We start from the raw sequence: 20,292 nt of genomic DNA, 5'->3' as shown, positions 1-20,292 counted from the left end.
CTCCATAGGACAATGAAAGACATCATCTCAGACAGATGTCACTAACTGGTGGTCCATGACACAAATGTGTCCCAGGACGTGCTTCATTTTGGCTTTTAGAGTGCCTTTTTAAAAACTGGATTAGTAGCCAGTATTAGAATCTGGATTTCTTGTTTCTCATGAAAAGTTGCAAACTATGACAATGATGGATAGGGCTACCTCTTTGGCATAAGTCACCCTGACTCCTATGTAAATGCCTCTCTCTGGAGTCATGCTCTGTGTTGGATCTGCCTACTTGTGTACGTGGGACAAATATCCAGTGCCAAGATCTCTTGCTTGGCCAGCTTTATGTCATCACCTGCTTGATTCCTGCAGGCCTTTGAGTTTGCCACCCCACTGCAGGTAAACCAAGTCGGGGAGCTCAGTGCTGCTTTGCTGGCTCCCACAGGCCCCAAGCAGACTTTCTGGCCTAGAAGTAGACCTGATGAGATTGCTGGGCATTCTCTCCTTCACTCTGTCCTCTCTTTCCAAAGCTGGACACTGGACCCTATTTGGCACTGAGAGAATACTGAGGATGGTCATTAGCCCACGCTAACAAGCCATGCCATGTTATGTCAAGGGGTTAGCACTGTGCCTGACACATTGTCAGTGCTCAAGAAACAGTAGCTGCTATGATTATCATTGTTATTGTTATTTGATAAGAGAACAGGAGGGTGCAGATGAAGGCGCCCAGCCCCAGAAATTAGAAGGCATGCCCCCACTTTGAGTAAGTAGAAAGGATCAAGTCTCCAGCTTCCTGCACAGGGACAGGAGAGGAAGAGTTTGCTGGTTGGTGAGGTCCCCAAAGGACAGTATCTGTTCTGAGGGGTGTGGCCCCCTGAATGTGGAAAGAGTTTCCCCAAGTTGCCAAGACAGAACATTACCAAGCGGAATGTCCGCAGCACTGACAGGCTCCCCTTCTTGGCCGCACCCAGCTCTATCAGGCTCACAGTGACAATGATGCTGTCAAAGATGTTCCATCTCTTCTGGAAGTAATAGTAGGGGTCGAAGGCAATGATTTTGAAGACCATTTCAGCAGTAAAAAACACAGTAAAGACCTGTGGTTGGAAACAAGGATCCATCTCAGCAGGGTCTGTGGGGTCAGGGGGTAATAACAAATAGGGCAACAGGGAAATGTCTAGTTTAAAAATAAAATAACAAATAATTTTATTTTGTTTTTATTCATGTTCTATATACTCTGTGGGCTCGTGAAGGACTGGGGATGGGAACACTCAGCGTGACAGCATAGAGAAATCTCTGGACCAGTGCTTAGGTGATATGCATTAGAACCCGTGCTTCAGTGTTTTCATAAGAATGGTGGTAGAGATGGATAATCATTAGGATAATAATTATTATGTAATTATCTAAATGAGAAGTCAATCTGGTTCAGTTGTTTAAAGCCTTGGATTGTAGGGCAACACAGACCCAGATAAAAATCCAACTTAGCCATGTTCGAGCTTGTGAAAGCAGACACAGGTCAATTTCCTCATCTGTATAATGGGCATAAAATGAGAGAATGCATATGCAATTCTCAGCAAAGGTCCTGGCCAATAGCAGCAACTCATTAATAAATAATAGCTGTTAAACTAGAACAATAATAATAAATTCTAAGATTCTTTCAGCTCTGAGTGTCTTTAGTTTGTCTTAAACAGGACAGGATTCTGACACTGAGAGAGGTCAAGCCCAGGCTCAGGTCATGGGAAAAGTAGCAGGGAAGGGAGACAAGTAAGGTTAGGTGCTATTTTCTCTTTGCTCTTAGCAAAGCCTCTCGCCAGCCTGGGAAACAGAGGTGGTTGCATCCCCTTTACACAGAAGGAAAGGCTGGGAGTTTAAGTGATCTGCCTAATACCACAGACTGCAACTGTGTAATTCAAAGAGCATGCACAGCGTGCCCTTTGTAGACAAGTGAGGCGTGGGAGGGTAGCGCTGAGGTCCCGTGTCCTACTGAGACCTGGGTCAACTGGCTCCATCATCACGGGCTGTGCCATCTTGGGCAGGATACTCAATCTCTCTTAGTCTCAGTGCCCTCTTTGGGGTTGTGAGGGTGGTGATAGCTTCATAGCATTGTTGTGTCATAAAGATAACACTTACAAAGCACCAAACTCTGCCTGCCTTTCTTGCTTTCTTTTTAAAACATGGCACCATGCTCTGTCCCAACGGTAAAGGCCTTTTTCCTTTCTTGTTACAACTTCTCCAGCTATAAAATGAGAGTGTGGACTTTAAGGTCTCTTCCATAAGACCCTTTGTGGTCTATGCTGACTTCTTGGAAATAAGCTCTTCCTTCTCTTTCCACTTCCCCTCTTCATATCAACTTTAAATAGAACGCGGCCTCTCAGCCCAGGTGCTGCCAAAACATAAGGCATGCTATGCTGGTTCCATAGTGTCCCAGGACCTGCTGGAATCCTCTTCACATCACTGGATTCTGGGAGAACGGGAGGTTTCTAGGGAAGAGTAGTCACATTTCCCCTGAGACCCCTCCTTCTACCTAAGTTTATAGCGTATGAGGAGTTGGAAGAGAGGGACGATCCTGGCAGACCAAACAGTCCACCTCTAGTGGGGTGGACTCTGCAGGGGACATGGAGGCAGGATCCCGACCTTGTTAGCTTCTGTTTACCATGTAGTGAAGTCCAGTATGGGTTTTATCTTATTAAAGGCAAATAATACTAAAAAGAAATAATGGAGGACAACTTAAAGTAGCATACTGTCCAAACCAGATACAAAAGAAAAGTTCTGACTCCCTGGTGCTTTTGTTACAACAGCAACATTTCCATGTTCCCTCCCTCCCATTGTCTTCCCCGCCCCACCCCCGCTCTGTCTGCCCTTAAATGACATCATTGAAAAACCATCACCATTGTGTTTTGCAGTCATAAAAGCAATAGAACTAGGAGGAAACTCTGCAAGTCCGTAGGCTGTCTTTAGATGGGGAAGTGACATTTATCCTAATTTCAACATAGAGGCAGCTGAGATCCAGAGAATTCAAGGGCCTGACCTAAGTTCTATAAAGAGGGAGCTAGCTGCCCTTCAGTCAGGACTCTCTAGGTCCATTTCCCTGCGCTGGTTTGTCCAAAAGCAATTTGCACCAGCTCAGCCTGGCTCTCCAGACTTGACTTCCTGCTCTCAGTGCCACCACATGTCCAACACCACCCCTCTGCTCTCAGCTAGCTGTATCAACACTCCAATGAATGAAGGCACGCTGCTACCGCACCCAAAGCCTCCCCTCCATGACAGCTGGGCAAAGGCTGCCAGTGCACTCACAATGTTGCCTATGTGGAGCATGGCTTCAAAGGTGGTGCTCATGCCGTGGTGCTCCATGGCCATGAAGAGTGTGTTCACCACAATGCACAAGGTGATGGTGAGCTCTGCAAAAGGGTCCGTCACAATCCCAAAGAGAAGCGTCTTGAGCTTCACCCACGTGGGGCAGCACTCCCAGATCAGATACTTCTGAGCCAAGCTGGTCAAGCAGGGTGGGCACCTCCGTTCAGACTCCTCGAATTCTGTATCACAGATGTGGTTGATGACAGCTGTCAGCCATGCATCCCCTCAGACTCCCATGCCCTAGACTTTGTCAATACTAGTATCACTTGTGGTCTCCACCCCAGCACTCTGCTCTGATGACCATTTCCTACTTTCTGAGCTCCTTCAGTCCAGCAAGTGCAGTCCAATCTCTGTCCTCATTTAGTCCCCCAAAGCATGGACCCTACACTTTTTAATTGCCCATCACCTATGTCATGTTCTTAGTTCTCAGTTTACCTTGCTTAGATTTCACATCCACCCCTCTATATACCCCCTTGCAGACATGCTCAGTTCCCTTGCCCTTCTCCACTCCTCTTCTCCCCTGAATCTGCAGACTCCTCTGCACCTACACCCAACCATGTAAACCTGGTTGTATAGAAAACTATATAGAAAAACTATACAACTATGCTGACTGGTCCCATCAGCAATTCATGAACCCCGGTTTGTCACAATCCAGAAATCCTGCTGTTTCTCCATTTCAGTCCACTTCTTCAGTCTTCCAGACTAACATTTCTCATTTCCTCTCTTTCCTCCAACCTCCCCCTATCTACTCTCTCTTTGCTGACCAGCTCCTTTTGATTTCCCTCAGAATATAGAACCACTCACAAAAGAACTTCCTCTTCATCCTTTCACTGAGTCTCCAAGGAATCTACAAGTCCGTTCCCATGTTCTGTACCCTGCCCAGCACATGAGCTCACTCTACTCTTACCTGTGTACCTGCTCAAGGCCTGTGTCATCCCCTTTCTCTGCCCTCTAGACTATTCCCATCAGCACATGAACATGCTTTAAGTGTATCTCTTCAAAAGATCTCCCTGGAACCCTTGTTATTCTTCATCTACTGTCCCCTTAACACCAAAATTCCTTGTAAGTTTTCACAACTTAACTTTCTCACTTCTGTTCCCTCCCTGACTCCTGGAATCAGGCTTTTACCTCTTCCACACTTAAATTATCAATTTCTAGCTATCCCCTTACTCTGCCTCTCACAACATTGGACAGAATTTGTAATGCTGTCCTTGAAATCCCTTGTCTATCTTCCAAGACATCACAACCTCTCGGTTTTTCTCCAATATCAGTGACTGCTTCTTCTCAATTTAAGTTCCTGTCTCTTCTTTTTCTGCCTCTGAATGTTGGAGATCCAAGCATTCTTTCCTTGATATTTCTTTTTTTCTCTCTCTAGGTAATCTCAATCTTAAAAAACCTGTCGCTATGCTATCTGCCCCCAGATTATATGTTGAGTTTATGATCTTTTCCTTAAGTACCAGGCTCATCTCTAGCTGTTTCCACTAAATCTCCATGAGGATGGGTCCTCAACAGAGGGCAACTATATAGCTTTAGGTCTATCTATAAATTCCCCTGTAAGATATGCACTCTGCAGATATACCAGCCCATGTGGCAAGGAAAGATGATGTCCATTGTTTATAATAAGAATAATATAGTAATAATAATAATAGAAACAACTGATAAAGTCCATTATGAAAAAAGATGAGACAGATTTATCTATGGAGATGAAAAAAAAAACTTTATATATATGTGATGTGATGTGATGTGATGTGATGTGATGTGATGTGTGTGTGTGGTGTGTGTGTGTGTGTGTGTGTGTGTGTGAATGCATAGAATATTGCATGAAGGATACAAGAGAAACTGAGAGTGCACTAGGATATTGGGGAGCAGCAAGAATCTTTAGTAGGAGAGAGACATAGTTTGCATTGTATATGCATCTGTAGTATTTGAATTTTTTTTGCTATATATATTTTTTCAAAAGAAAGGAATTTATAGAAATAAATATATGCTCCCAAATTTTGCTGTTTTATTTTCCCATAAGTAAATTAAAAAATTGTGTGTAGTCAAATTTATCCACGTTGTTCTTTATGTTTTCTTGCTTTCATGCCTTGCATATAAGCTATTCTCATTGCAAGATTTAAAAAAATACCTATACACATTTTCTTCTAGTTCTTTTGTAGCTTTACCTTTCCCTTAAAATTTTAGTGCATTTGGAGTTTATTTTGAGTAAGGATTAAGATATTGATCCAGTTTATTTTTTTCCAACCCCTGGTTATTTACATCCACACTGTTTATTGCATAATATCTCATTTTCCAAAGGATTTGAAATTTCATTTTGGTCATAAGTTATTTCCATATATGCCCATGTACTTTCATAAGCAAGTGTCCATTTCTCTTCCATAGATAAAACTATTTATTTTTACTATCACACTGCTGTAATGACTTATAATCTTTGTAAGCCTTAAAAATCTTCAAAACATTTTGTCAAAAAAAGTAAAAAATTAACTGAGAAAAATAATTGTGGCTCATGTCATAGACAAAATGCTCATTTCATTAGTATGTAAGAACTCTTAAAAATCAATGAGAAAAAGATCAAACCAATAGGAAAATGATTAGTTTCTAAAGGGAAAATTCAAGTGGTTTATAAATATTTGAAGAGATTTCCAATAATACTCAAAATGAGGTAAATGCAAAATAAGAAGATATTATTTCATGGAACAGATTAACAAAGATAAAACAGTTTGATAATTGTGTTTGGGAGGATGTGGATTGAAAGCCAGTATCACCCATTGCTTGGGTGGGTGAAAGTTGATATATTTATGCAGAACATCCATTGTTGTTCAAAACTAAAAATGCTTACCCCCTATGACAAAGCAATTTCACTTTGAGGCATTTAACCTATAGTACATGTAGAAAATGATGTATTGACCGCAGAATTTACTTCCCATCAAGAAGGGAATGGCTAACTAAATTATGGTATGTCTATACAACATAATACTAACAGTTAGTGGAAAATATAAGGGTACTTATGTGGAATGGTTTTCAAAATATATTCATAGAAAAAAAATTATGGCACAGAATAGCATATATGATATGCTACCATTTGCAAGGGAGAAGAAAGACTATATATTTTTTGATTGAACATAATGGAATATTTTTGGGAGGAAACACAAAACAACTGGTTTGGACATTGTTTCTGGAGAGGAGAGTTGGATAGACAGAGGAATATTTCCCTTTTTTTATATGTCCTTTAGTATGTTTTAAATCCTGTATAGCATATTGCCTATACAGGGGCACCTGGGTGGCTCAGTCATTAAGCGTCTGCCTTTGGCTCAGGTCATGATCCCAGGGTCCTGGGATCGAGCCCCGCATCGGGCTCCTTGCTCCACGGGAAGCCTGCTTCTCCCTCTCCCACTCCCCCTGCTTGTGTTCCCTCTCTCGCTGTGTCTCTCTCTGTCAAATAAATAAATAAAACCTTAAAAAAATATTGCCTATTCAAACAAAAATGTTCTAAATAAAAATTTGATAAAGAGATTTTATTTAAAATAATAGAGCAAAGAATGTGCTGCTCTTTCTACTTCCAGAAATCAACAAAAGCGTCCAGGAGACTGAGAAACAGAAATGCGAATTCTTGGCAATGATTTTGTGGATTTGATACCAAAAGCAAGTCAACTAAGCAAATGTAAACACATAGAATGACATCAAACTAAAAAGCTTCTGCACAGCAAAGCAAGCCATCAACAAAAGGAAAAGGCAACTTATGGAATGAGAGAAAATATTTGCATGCCACTTATCTGATAAGGAGTTAATATCTAAAATATATAAATAACTCCTACAAATCAGTAGCAGAAAAACAAATAATCTGATTTTTAAATGGGCAAAGGAACTGAATAAACATTTTTTCCAAAGAAGATATACAAATGGCCAACAGGTACATGAAAAGGTGCTCACATCATGAATCAGCAGGGAAATGCAATTAGAAACACAATGAGATATAACTTTACACCTGTTAGAATGGCTGTCATCAAAAAGACAAGAGATAATAAGTGTTGGCAAGGATGTGGAGAAAAGGGAATCCTGTGCACTGCTGGAGGGGATGTAAATTGGTGCAGCCACTGTGGAAAACAGTATGGAGATTCCTCAAAACATTAAAAATAGAACTACCATGTGATCCAGCAATTCCACATCTGGGTATATCCAAAGGAAATGAAATCACTATCTCAAAGAAATACCTGCACTCCCCATGTTTATTGCTGCCTTATTCACAATAGCCAAGATATGGAAACAATCTAAGTGTCCATCAATAGATGAATGGATAAAGAAGATGAGAGACACACCCACCCACCCATACACACCCCTCCCCCCAACACGGGAATATTATTCAACCATGAGAAAGAAGGAAATCTTGGTGTTTGCCCTCAAACTTGAGGGCATTATGCCAAGTGAAATAAGTCAGACAGAGCAAGGTAAATACTGATACTACACGGTATCACTTCTATGTGGAATCTTAAAAAAAAAAAGATGAATGTGTGAGGTGTGACAGATGTGTTCATTACCTAGATAGGGAAATCCTTCCACAATGTATCCATGTATCAAATCATCATAATGTATACTTTAAATATCTTACAGTTTTGTCAATTATTCTTCCAAAACTGAAAATAATAAATAAAAGAATGTGATGGGCGCCTGGGTGGCTCAGTTGGTTAAGTGACTGCCTTCGGCTCAGGTCATGATCCTGGAGTCCCTGGATCGAGTCCCACATCTGGCTCCCTGCTCGGCAGGGAGTCTGCTTCTCTCTCTGACCCTCCCCCCTCTCATGTGCTCTCTCTCTCAAATAAATAAATAAAATCTTTAAAATAAATAAATAAATAAATAAAAGAATGTGCTGCCCCTCTGCTTCCAGAAACCACTAAAGGCATCAAATCTGAGAAATAGAAATGCAAACTCTATTTTTGATGAAACTAGGAAACATCTGTAAAACTCAAATCATAAGTTCTGCGCAAAGGTTATCAAATATAGCACAGGTCAGTCAGAATACAGGAGAATGCTCTGAAAGGACACTTGAGATGACAGATATGTAAACCAGCAAAGCATAGTTTTCTAAAGCAGTTGACACATCCTGGGGGCAAAATCAACAATCTCTAGTTGAAACAAAAGCAGGCACTTCCCTGGACCTATTTTGGCACTAAAAAGCACAGGAAGCAGTGTTGCATGAGAAATCTTGCAGATGCGCCATTATGGCAGGAAGCGCCTGTCTGTGAGGCAGGACAGGAAAAGACTCAGCCTTGTAAACAGCCTTCACATTGCTGATCTTGAATGTCTGGGGAGATACAGAGTCTAAGAGAATCATGCACTTGCTAGCTTGGAACATGATCACAGCTCTTCCCCTAAAAGAATCTCCTGCAAAAAGCTAATCCAGAAAGAAATTTCTTCCTTTCCTTCTGCTACAATTAGAGATGCCATTTCTCCTATTAATACTCTCCACTTGTGCATCCTCTCTTGCCATGTCAGGAATCTATTGAATATTCTCTCTCTTTCCTTTATCTTCAGTCTTTTCCATTCTCATAGACCCTCCCCATTAGCATGTAAATATACTTTTTTAAAACTCCATACAAGAAAATAAATAAGCAATGCTACTTACACCCTGGTGACGTTTTACTATTTCCTTCCCTTCACAGGCAAACTTTTGAAAAAGTTGTCTATATACAATATCTCCTTCTCCTCCCACCACACCTCCATTCTTCAACTCCTCCCCTACTCTGCCAATCCTCACTTCTTGGATCACTAAAGACATCCCTGTAACTAAAGCCCCTGGACTCTTTTTGGGCTTGATTTTACTTGATTTTTCTACAGCATTGCCTCTTTTGACTTTTCTATTCTTCCTGAAGGAATTCAGACCCCTGGGTCTGTGTAGTATTCTTCTGGGTCTTCTGTTTCTGAACATTCCTTCTCAGCTTCCTCTGCTGGCTCTGTCTCTTCTGCTCAATCACTAAACATTATAGTTTCTTTAGAACTCTGTCCCAGGTCTTCTCTTCTTACTCAATTCCCTTGACATTTTATCCACTTGCACCTTTCCAAAATTACCATCTACATTCAAACAGCTTTCAAATATGTATTTCTAGGTCACCCTCATCTTCTAAGTTCTAGACCCATTTATTGCAAATCTGACTTCCCACTGGAAATCCTTACCTGAATGTCTCAAGGGTGCCTGAAACCCGCTATGTCCCAGACTCAATTTATGATCTTTCCTCTCATCTTTCCTCAGTGAATCCCCCTAAAGTATTCCTTTTATGAGCTGTTGCACCAGTATCCCTTCAGTTGCTTATGCCAGAACCATGTGAACCACCAAGTCCTGAATCTTATGTCCCTTAGATAGCTCTTAATCCTCCCATTTCCCAACACTCCTACGGCTACCACCCCAAAGTCCAGGCATTGCCATCTCTCAGCTAGTTTCCTCCCAACTGGTTTCCTTGCCAACACTCTTCCCCTCTTAATTCCATTCTCTACATGTATTCAGAGTAACCTTTACAAAATGCAAATGTAGCTCCCCTGCCTCCAATCCTTTAATGGCACCTCACTGCTTTTAGGATGAAGTCCAAAATCCTTAATTTGGTATAGGAAATTCTGTAGGTTTGGCCCTAGTCCATCTCTCCAGCCTTATTTTGAGCCCCTCTCCTCCTTGCTCTCTGTGTTCCCGCCACATCAGGATTTTTCATTTCTTCAAATATTATGCTCTCTTCTGCTTCAGAGATTTTGCTGTCCTTTCTGCTTGGAATACCTCCTCAACTCCAGGTTAAACTTACCATATTTCCTTTAGCATCCTGAACTTCTCCTTCAAGACACTCAGCACCCTAGTAATAACTTGTTCCAAGCCCCTCTCTCCCACTCAGCATGAGGACAGAGACTGGGTTGTACTTCCTGTTGTGCTCCTGCTTCTGGTCTTCTGGTCTGGACAACTGCCAAGTCTTAGATTGTGTGCCAAGCATAGATGGTTCACGTGCCCTGAGCTCAGTGAATTGCCAAGTTCTTATTGGCTTGAGCCAAACTTTCTCAGGCACAATCACTCCCAGAGAGGTGGCCTCTGTAAATCCTATCACAACTCAGACAGTGCCAAGCACCCTTCATGTACTCTGTGAGTGTCGTGGGTATTATGTCTGACCAGAGAAGATCAGAGGTCATCTGCCCTACGCTCAAACAACTTTGACCTCTTTGCCCTAATCTGAAGTTGTCTTTACCCATATTCTCTTAAAAATGTCAATGTGTCTCCTGCTTTTCCTAGTCTATTCACACAGCATCTTCCTTGAGGGGAGTCTGTCCTACCTCAGGATATCTGATCATTCCTATTCTCTTCCTATTTATCAGTGCAGGTCATTATAATTAGCATCATCCCCAAATGTCACTTTTGTGTATCACTCTCATTCACCATTCATTCAACAACTGTCTGTTGAATGCCTACCATATGCCAAGCACTGCTCTTCCAGGTACTGGAAATCTAACTGTGAGCAAAACAGACACATCTCTGCCCTCGTTTACAATTGAGTAAACAAGAATAGCTAACATCTGCTGAACATTTACTAAGTGCCCGTTGTGGTCTAAGCACTTTACTTATGTTAATTCACTTAATCCTCAAAAAACATTACAAGATAAATACATTTTCACTATTTTACAGGTGAGGCAATTGAAGCATAGAGCAGTTAATAGAGCTCCAAAGTTGCACAGCTTACCCTATGTGGCAGAACCAGGATGCCAACCCAGGCAGTTTAGCTCCAGGGTCTGTGTTCTTAACTATTATCCTCTGTTGTTTCTCATTGATTCTGAGACCTCTTTTGTTCTTACCTGAGTTGGGCTGTGTTTGGAACACTCATTTTTTTAATTCTTGTCTCATTCCTGCAAAATACATTGCATTTGCCATTCATCTGTCTAGAAGTCTTTCCCCTAGGTTCTAAGAAGTCTGAATCCCTTACTTCATTCAGATTTCTGGTCTCCTTAGGGAGAATGGCCTTCTGCATCTACCTTATCTGAAATAGCCCCTCTGTAGTCCTCTATTCCCCATCTCCTTCCCTACTTTATTTTTTTCCTACTTCTTATCACTACCTGAATATCTACTTGTGTTTATTATCTGTATACCCTGGTCCCCAGAATGTAAATTCCATGTGTGCAGGCTTCTATCTTGTTCACCACTGAATTCCCAGCACCAGAATAATGCCAGACATATAGTAGGTGCTGAATAAATGCTTGTTGAATAGTAAATAAATGAAAAAAAAAGGAGGGAGCTTGATAGTTTTGGGGAATAAATGAAAAAACAAGCTGTTTGTATTTAACATTAACTGTTTGATGGCTAATAGCAAAAAGAAAAAAGAATCCAAGCAACTCACCTGGCCAATAAAAAATCACAAGCATAGGGTCACCTGGGTGGCTCAGTTGGTTAAGCGACTACCTTCAGCTCAGGTCATGATCCTGGAGTCCCTGGATCGAGCCCCGCATCGGGCTCCCTGCTCAGCGGGGAGTCTGCTTCTCCCTCTGACCCTCCTCCCTCTCATGCTCTCTGTCTCTCATTCTCGCTCTCTCAAATAAATAAATAAAATCTTAAAAAAATAATAAAAAATAAAATTCTTTTAAAAAAAATCACAAGCATAGCAGCATAGTTACATTCTAAACAGCCATGAAAACTGCTAGGCATACAGACATAATTACAATGAAATGTGATTTTTAAATAATGACTAACGAGGGAAAATAATATGAGAGAATATGTATAATATGTACACACTGTTACTGAAATGTGTACACATTTCACACACCAAAAAACTCATGTATGCAAGAAATATAACTTAAAGGTTTTTTCCCCCCATGAATGAATTCAACATATACTGCAAGTCCCCAACCTGGGGACCTTGTTTTAGTTAATTCAATGTCTGCTACTACTTCACCATCTTAAGTTGTGTCTGAGTTCTGAAGGGCCCAGGGTTCACCAACAGTGGAGTGTTGAGCTGGTCCTTGGTCATTGCCAAGTGTATTTTATGAGTCATCATGGTTCTCATGTGGTTTCTGGTGGGAGAGCTGCCCAGATGGCTGTTCCCTCTTTGCCTCTTACTCACTTCCTTCTCCAGCCCTCAACGGGGGCAAGGTCATCATCCAGCTACTCTCCTGCCATGCAGGTCACAGGGCACTCTCTGGGGCTGCCTCAGGTCTTTTCTACCCAGGTGGGTTATCTGCCTGCTCTACTGTACAGTTTCTGTGCCATGCTGGGTATGTGGGTCTTTTCCTAAGACTTGCTACCTCTCGCTTCACCTAGAAAGTAAAGCATAGATTGGTTCTGTTTTCAAATCCCTCAAACATCTTTTTTTTGTTTGTTTCTTTTTTTGTTTTGTCATGCCCTCCCTCACAGTTAGGATTTAGCCCAGGACTGGTGGGTGAGCACACAGAGAGCCCTTTCTTAGAAACACACCAGCATCCAAGCTTCCTCTCCTTCCTTTAGCCCAGTACATGTTAAATTTGTCTAGGGGAGGCAAGTAACTGGACGGGACAAAAGCCATATTTTCCATACCCTGAGGCAAAATAAAGGCTGGATAAGAAGACAGGCTTTATACTCAGGGTAAGGAGGATGCAGTCATGCTCTTTGGGAACTTGAGTGTCAGGTGGCTGTGAACCAGTGCCACTGTCTTCCTCCAGCTCCTGGTTTGGTGTAAGCAATTGGAACACATCTCTGAGGAGGCTAAGTGGATTCCCATTTGATTGATGGAGCCCTGAATTAACAAGAATTTAGTTAAATTGACTGATTAATTTACTTAAATTATCTTCCAATGCTCAGCATAATGGGGGCTTGAGACAAAAATTAAGTTATAACCATAAAAGTTACAACCATGAAAAATGACAGGATAATTCTGTATTTGAAAATTAAGGACGGTAAAATTTCTTGCATACCTGAGGTAGCTTGAAATTCTATGGTGCCTGCCAGATCACTTTCTCAAATTTAGTTTTGTGAATACATATGAAGCAGATGTAAATTTGAGCAAGAGATGAAACTAGGGCATTAAAAACTCATTGGATTCTATTGTTTTTGAAAAAATCATCCATACTTCTAAAAAAACACATTGATAAAGGGTGATGGGACCAAGGGCATAAAAAGGAGCAGTATTTAGGATCCCAGGACACAGATGGGTGACATCTTTGACACATGTTTGGGGCATCTCCTCTGCTGCTCAAATGCAGACTCATTGTAGCACAGTGGATGGATATTCCAATGAGTGGTACTTACCCTCGAGGACAGAGGTCATGATGCTGACAACACTCATTGCCCTTTGGGCTCGGAAAGGTTCATTCAAGTATTCTGCTGATAGGAAAGTCTTCTTCTGTCCTGCATCAAATGCCTGCTGGGACACAAACAGTCAGGATATTCCCCTAACTTGAAGTCATCAGTGGCAAATACAGGTCACTTAGCCTCTTATTGGCCAGTCTTGTGTGGTCACAAGTTGCCTGGTGAAGCTATGATCCTCTGCAGTTGTGCTTTGGGAAATGGGGCTGCTTCTTGAACTTGGGGTAAGAACTTAGGCATGAAGACCAAGACACAGAGTTGGGGGTACAAGCAGAGTCTAGGTTTGTAGCTAACTCTATAACCCAGGCTCACCTGAGACTCTGCAAACTCCTGCTTGAGAACAGGTCCCTGGGCACCAGGGTGGGGATGAGGGCTGTCTCAAGGGTTTCTACACAAGGTAAGTGAGAGCTGCAGGAGCAGTGGACCAGGCAGTCATTCTAAGACTTTGTCTGCACTGTGCATACAGGTTCACAAAGACTTCCTCTCCAGGACAGGTTTTCTTGACCTCCTTTCTAATAGGCTCGTTTCCCTCCCCAGCATACAACCCAGTTCTAAACTCCACACAGTCCTTTTCTTTCTAAAGGAATATTTGTGTGTCTTGATTCTTCAGTGTTAGTTATCTGACACAATCCTTTGAGCCTTCCCTCTTTAGGCCTTCACTGGAAGTTCCATCTGGGTTCCATTCCCCTAACTTTAGTCACACACTACCCTGGATATGGGAAGTCCGGGGCCCATAGCAGCTGATTCGGCACTACACAACCATTCAGAATCCAAATCCGACAAGCATCTTTGAGCACCTGCCATAGGCGAAGCTCATAGGTACACAGTAGTAAGTGCCTTAATACATATAAAGAACATTCAGAAAGTTTTCAACCATGAAGACTCAACAAGAGATGCTAGCAGCTATTGTTATTTGTCAGACACATGTGTATCAATGCAGGCACTTTATGATTCTATTTACCCCTTCAGCTATTTAGAAACCTTTTTAATGGGAGACTTGGGGGCTTGAAGAATTTAAGGAACTTGTTACAGGTGACTTGGCTGGTAAGTGGCACACCTGTGATTGAAACCCACATCCTTGTGACACAGAAGGGCTTTAAGAGTTAATCTTGCACTAGCCAAGTAATTTATGAATCAATGTCAGAATATCTAGGAGAGTGGTAATCTAGGGAGAAATTCTTGAATGAGGTATTTTCTAGAGTGTTAAAGCACCTCTTTGTGTTGGTGATTCTCCTTTGGCTTCTGGAGACCCACTCTCCACCTTCTCTACCCTGCTCTGTGCCTGCGGAGGGTGGTCTGTACAAGCAGCATCACCCTCACCATCCTGTCCTGATCAGGCTCGGCCAATGAGAGGCACAGACAGAAGATCAGAGTCTGGAAGGAGAGAGGAGTAGGCTGTCACCTGGTTTCTTCCCTGCTAGGCTGTGGCTGGGTCGTGGCTGTGGTCTTCCACCTGGCTCACAAGTTCTGTTGGGCCACCCAGCTCTTGCTGGGTTCTGGTTCTGATCCTTCCTCTCACTTCTTCAGCCTAAGCATGTAACAGCTCCCTACTATTGCTCATCTCTAGGTGCTTCACTGTCCCTCCTTAGGTCAGAGCCCAGTGTACACCTCTGTAAATACTTGAATAAACTCTCCCCACTTGCCCATTGGAGTGGTTCATCTGTTTCTTGCTGGGATCATATGGCATCCAGTCAGAGATGGAGCTAAGGTAACCCTGTAGGACTTATGCAAGTCAGTAGAGCCATATCATGGTCGGTTTACAAGTCTGTTTGCAAACTGCTCTGTGTCCCTGGCTAGACAGAGGGCAAATGAAAAACACTAGAAGCATCATTACTGAAACTAAAGGGAGAGCTCAAATTAAATCACAGCTCTCAATCCAATAAGGAGTCCCTGGTTTGCCATTACACTCTGCCATTATTCTATTAAGAGTGCTTGCCAGTTAGTCGCTGTTGCCTAATTTGTACATTTTGGCAAGTTATTGCTTCTCTGAGTAAAGCAAGGGATACTTTGCTTCTGCTAATATCTGTCCAGGGCAACTCCCAGAATTTCACTGGATCCCATGTGCTAAGCCCAGCATAGTTTGCACAGAGCTACAGGCAGAAAGAGAACTTTCCATTTTTCTCATATTCATCCAGGGAACAAGCAGGCCTGTCTCTAAAGCAGTGATAGTGAGTGGGGACAGAGGAACACTGAAAAAAAAAATGGGATCAACTGGAAAATAATTTGTATTTATGTACTGCAGAGTAAACCAGAAAACCTGTTTGACCTCAGGTAAACCCAACCCCTCTCTCTGGCTCTCACCTGCTCTATCTGTAAAATGGGGATCGCTGGGAAATGTTAGAGTATTGCCTAAAGGACCCTTCCATGAGTGACACTCAGGGTTTCTTGGTCTCTACCTGGAGGGCAGCCCAAGAGTCTGGAGCATAGACAAACTTACCGAGACTTCGATGCCCCCAGGGGCAAGCTCACCGGTGGACAACGTGGAGTGTCTGTCTTCTCTACGTCCTGGACCAGGGTTGGAGGGTTGAGGCACTGGACTCCTAAGGAGGGGGCCTTGCTGGGCAGCACCTCCACCCAGGAGCATGGAGCCCCGATGGCTCTCATGGTCTCCAGGAAAGACTCCATCATCTGTGACTCCATCAGGGATTGAAGTATCCAGGCAAGGGGCACGGAAATGGAACACACTGCCATGGCTAGCCCGGCGTCTCCCAGAGGTGAGGCCTAGGAAAGACTGGGCATTGCCCCAAAGGAGCAAGAGATAAAGGCAGGCTGGAAGCTGAGCCTATAAGCAAATCTGGAGCTCAACACTCCTTCCACCCACTCCCATTTCCCTGCCCTTATTCTCATGAACTTCCAGAAGAAAATTAAAGACACAGATCTAAGGGGTATTCTAGGTAAACATGGGAAGAGAATGGAGGAGAAGAATATTTTTGATGTAGCCTGGGAAAAGGCCAAGAGAGATGAGAGATTATAGGGTCCTTAAGATCATCAAATAGGTCATGATGGGCAAAAATATCAGAAGACAACCTTGTCACCCAGAAGGATCAGCTCTTTACCAGCATTTGCCCATAGGGCTGGACAAAGCTGTCAAATTCCCTGCTCCACATGTAAAGCTGAGACCTAAGGAGACCTTTATGCACACCAGTACTGGAACAAACCTGGTAAATGGTTGTGGAATGAACAAGTGCACTTTATTGTCTGAAAATTAGGTCCTGCAATTCATTAGATCCAGCCTATATAAACGTGAGAGTTTGTGTTGCAAAGGAGACAAGAGCTTTGTAATGTAATGAGCTTCCAGGATCCCTTGAGGCAAACTTTGAATAGTCAACAGTGGAGAGATTGAAGGGAGAGTTACAGCCTAATTTCCTGGAAGAATAATGCCATTCCTCCAAATCAATAAACATTTCCCATCAAAATCTCCCGCTGAGGGAACTGTGAGGCTTACAGTTGCCAGAGGAAAGGAGCTAATTCACAGGCCTAGAGCCACTGGAGCCTGGGTTGGCTAGTACCCATGACCACTGTGGGAGCTTGACCATAAGAAGTTATCAGTTCTGTCCTAGGCCGTATGAAGTATTTCAAGATCTACACACTGACTTCCTAGCAAACTCTGATCATACTGCTGAATGTTTCCTCCTTCCTTAATTTTATTTACTAAACTACTGAAGTTAGGACATTCTTGTCCATTAGAGTCCTCTTTTCTTATCCCCCTATCCCACAGAACTGATGTTTCCTTTCTGGATTATTTGGAGCCCAATCCTGCTCAGCAACTATCTTTGCAATCTCAGTATTATAAACAGGGCACTCTTTACTTAGAATATATGTCCAAGGATTATGGAACTCATAAAAAATCCACAAATCAGTCCCACTTTTGAAGTAATGGAGCAGATCTGGCAAATCTTTATTAAAAATGGAATGGCTGAGTTATTTGCAGTTGGGCACTAAACAAACCAATGAAGAAACTAAGAAGAAGATTTTGGTCCCATATTTGACGGCACTGCTTCCCTGGTCACCAGTTAATATTTCAGAATTAACCTATTTGACAAATGGTGGCAATGACCTCTGAATCTAAGCACTAGACTTGCCTTAAAATGTATCATCCAGACAGACCAACTGGTGTCCTGTGGTTTCCCTGAAACCCTTGCTGTGTCTCTCCTAGTTGCTACCCCCAATCTCTCACTCACTGCTGCTGGTTAGAAAATGGCTTTATATAAAAACTGCTTATGGGCTATTTACTACATGAACACACCTGGGAAAAGAGGAAGGGGATGCCCTCTTGAATGAATTCCAATCCATTAGTGAGCATTAAAAAGTACCTAAATAGTGCTTCCGTGCCTTTGCACATACATGTTCTCTTTTAGGCCCCCAAAATACTCCTCCTCCCCTCTCTTGCAGTCCCCAATTATTGGAGGAATACTCACTATTTGCTATTCATTTCAATTATCTCCTCCTCCATTCAGCCTTTCCTGATACACCTCCACCCCCATAAGAGAGGATGCCTCTTCTATCCCCAAAACACCATGTATGTTTCCCTAATATAGTACATAAGACATAGTTTTTATATCTGTCTCCTCCACCAAATGGAAGTCCTTGGGAAATGGACCATGTTTTAGTCATCTCTTTACACCATTGCACCTAGTATTGTTGAAGTAACAAGACACAGCTCCTCTTTTGTCCACTTGAAGGTAAATCTAGTTGGAGAGAGGAGCACATACACACCAAACAATTATTGGACATCCAGGTGCTAATCTATGTGGGACTGACTGAATGAGAGGAATTAAAGCCCAATTCACAGTATCATTGACATTTCCATGGAAGCTGTGATTCATCCTGTTCTGTGATTGTCAGAGCCCTAGTCAAATCCTCTTTCAAATATCTTCTGATCTGTACCCTGTGCATGCCAGGTGCTGCTCAAAAGAGGCAGAGCAAGGAAGGGAAGGGCACAGAATCTGATAAATGCTGAAGTGTGTATGTCACTGAGACCAGTGTGCATGTGAGCATGTCTGTGCACATATAGGCACACATAAGTCTGGGGATTACAGAGACTATGCTATAAACAGTAGAACATCCTTCAGACGAGCATAGGAAAAGAGATTGAGAGGGAAGTGACAGTCAGGAGGCCTGAAAAATAGCCATGTTGATCCCCTTTTCCATACTGTTAGTGTGGGAACTACACTTCCACAAAGGGGTTGTCATCTCTTAGGTCTCTGGAAAGGGCATGTTTGGAGTACACAGGACTTTCAAGGGAAAGTGAGGTGGTGGGAGGAAACTTGGTGAGTATAGGGAATCTTGGAGCGGGATGTAGAAGGCTTGGGTGGTGAACAGAATTGTTACGGGGTCTGAAGTGATGTACTGAAGTTATTCCTAGGCTGGACTGCATCAGAGATGGATCTGGAATCCTCTGTACCAACAACAGGTGAGAGTTTGGGTTGTGGGGGCTGAGACATGAGGTCAGAAATAAGTTTGTAAATTATTTCAGCACCTTGGACAGAATTGCAGATCAGAGTGTTAGAAGGAAACTAACCCTTGATGTCCACAGGTCCATGGACAACTCAAGGTCAGTGTGTCCAATGTGGGCTCACCACCTTCCCTACAAACCTGGGTTCTTCCTCCAGTGCTCCTGCCTTAGAATCACTACCCATCTAATTACCCAGTTCTAGAAACTGGGAGTCATTTTGGACTCCTCTCTCCTTTTTCCACATTCCACAGTTCCAGTCTTATTGTCCCCTACCTTGAATAGAAATCACAATCCACCCCCTTTTCACATTTATAATGCCCCTGTCCTAGTTTAGGCCACCATTTGGTGGGGGGTCAGTGTGGTGTCTGGATTACTATAACATCCTCCTAATCTTTGTGCCTCCAACTGTCTCCCTGCTACAAACATTTTCCCACTCCAATCATTGTCCATGGCAGCTGCAAAGGTGGGTAATCTTTAGAGAACAAACTTGAGCCTTTTACCATTCTGCGTTGGTTGTAAGGATCAGATTGGGGTGATTTGTTGTCGTCTGTGGAGCCTTCTGACACCCTTGGTTTCATTCTGTGCTTTCTCTCACTGGCATTTTTGGAGGCTAAAGGTGATCCATTGTGGGAAGGGAGAGAGGCTGTGTCAATCCCCAGCGCTGCCAGCACCTGAAGAGAGAGAACAGCAGCTGCAGCCAACAATATGTGATTGAGCTTAACATGAATGTGTCCCTTACACATGTGGTGTCACAGAGATGAGGGCATCTAAAACAGAGGCGGTCAGGATTAGAACCTGGGTGGTAGTGGGATTGAGGCATGGCAGGAAGAGCCACCTCTGGGTTATCCCTTTCATTCACACCTTGTAGTATGCCCTGCTGATGCCCTCACCAAATCCATTTTACCAGGTCAGTATACTCATCTTCAGCTGCTTGAGTGTAAGCTGCTAATTGATCGCAGCCACAGTATTTTGTAGAATATTTCCTTTGACTGTACATTTGGCTGGGGCGGGTATGGGGGTATAAAAGGCCAGCCCTCTTGTCTCAAGGTACAGCTAACTTTGTGGTACAAGGCATGCCCCAGAGCTCCCCATGGGATCAGGCTGAAGGTCATCTCTAGCTGAGGCCACCTTCTTGTTTAATTCTCCTCCTGTCCCATCCTACTTCCTGCTTTCTCCTTTTCCTGAGAGCACCCCTCAATAAATCAGTGGCACA

The 20,292-nt window shown here is 42.8% G+C and overlaps 1 protein-coding gene across 3 annotated transcripts in view; it reads right to left on the bottom strand.

The window, feature by feature from the left end:
• Positions 1 to 20,292, bottom strand: part of SCN10A (sodium voltage-gated channel alpha subunit 10) — a 91,620-nt gene that overhangs the window by 39,329 nt on the left and 31,999 nt on the right. For 2 of the 3 annotated variants that reach the window (XM_045863746.3, XM_045863747.3), the window contains exons 10-14: positions 19,580 to 19,750; positions 16,062 to 16,355; positions 13,568 to 13,679; positions 3,274 to 3,512; positions 903 to 1,076 (exon numbers count right to left, since the gene is read on the bottom strand). In XM_045863746.3, the coding sequence (XP_045719702.1) occupies positions 903 to 1,076; positions 3,274 to 3,512; positions 13,568 to 13,679; positions 16,062 to 16,355; positions 19,580 to 19,750 (990 nt within the window). The remainder of the gene's footprint in view (positions 1 to 902; positions 1,077 to 3,273; positions 3,513 to 13,567; positions 13,680 to 16,061; positions 16,356 to 19,579; positions 19,751 to 20,292) is intronic. The other variant, XM_045863748.3, reaches the window with a different exon arrangement.

This window comes from Mirounga angustirostris, unplaced genomic scaffold (genome assembly GCF_029215605.1).
Source record: "Mirounga angustirostris isolate CCGP_5_RB_7025 unplaced genomic scaffold, mMirAng1.0.hap1 SCAF_1, whole genome shotgun sequence".
Classification (NCBI taxonomy): Eukaryota; Metazoa; Chordata; class Mammalia; order Carnivora; family Phocidae; genus Mirounga; species Mirounga angustirostris.
Note: the sequence above shows the minus strand (reverse complement) of the source record. Positions and strands in the feature narration are given on the sequence as shown.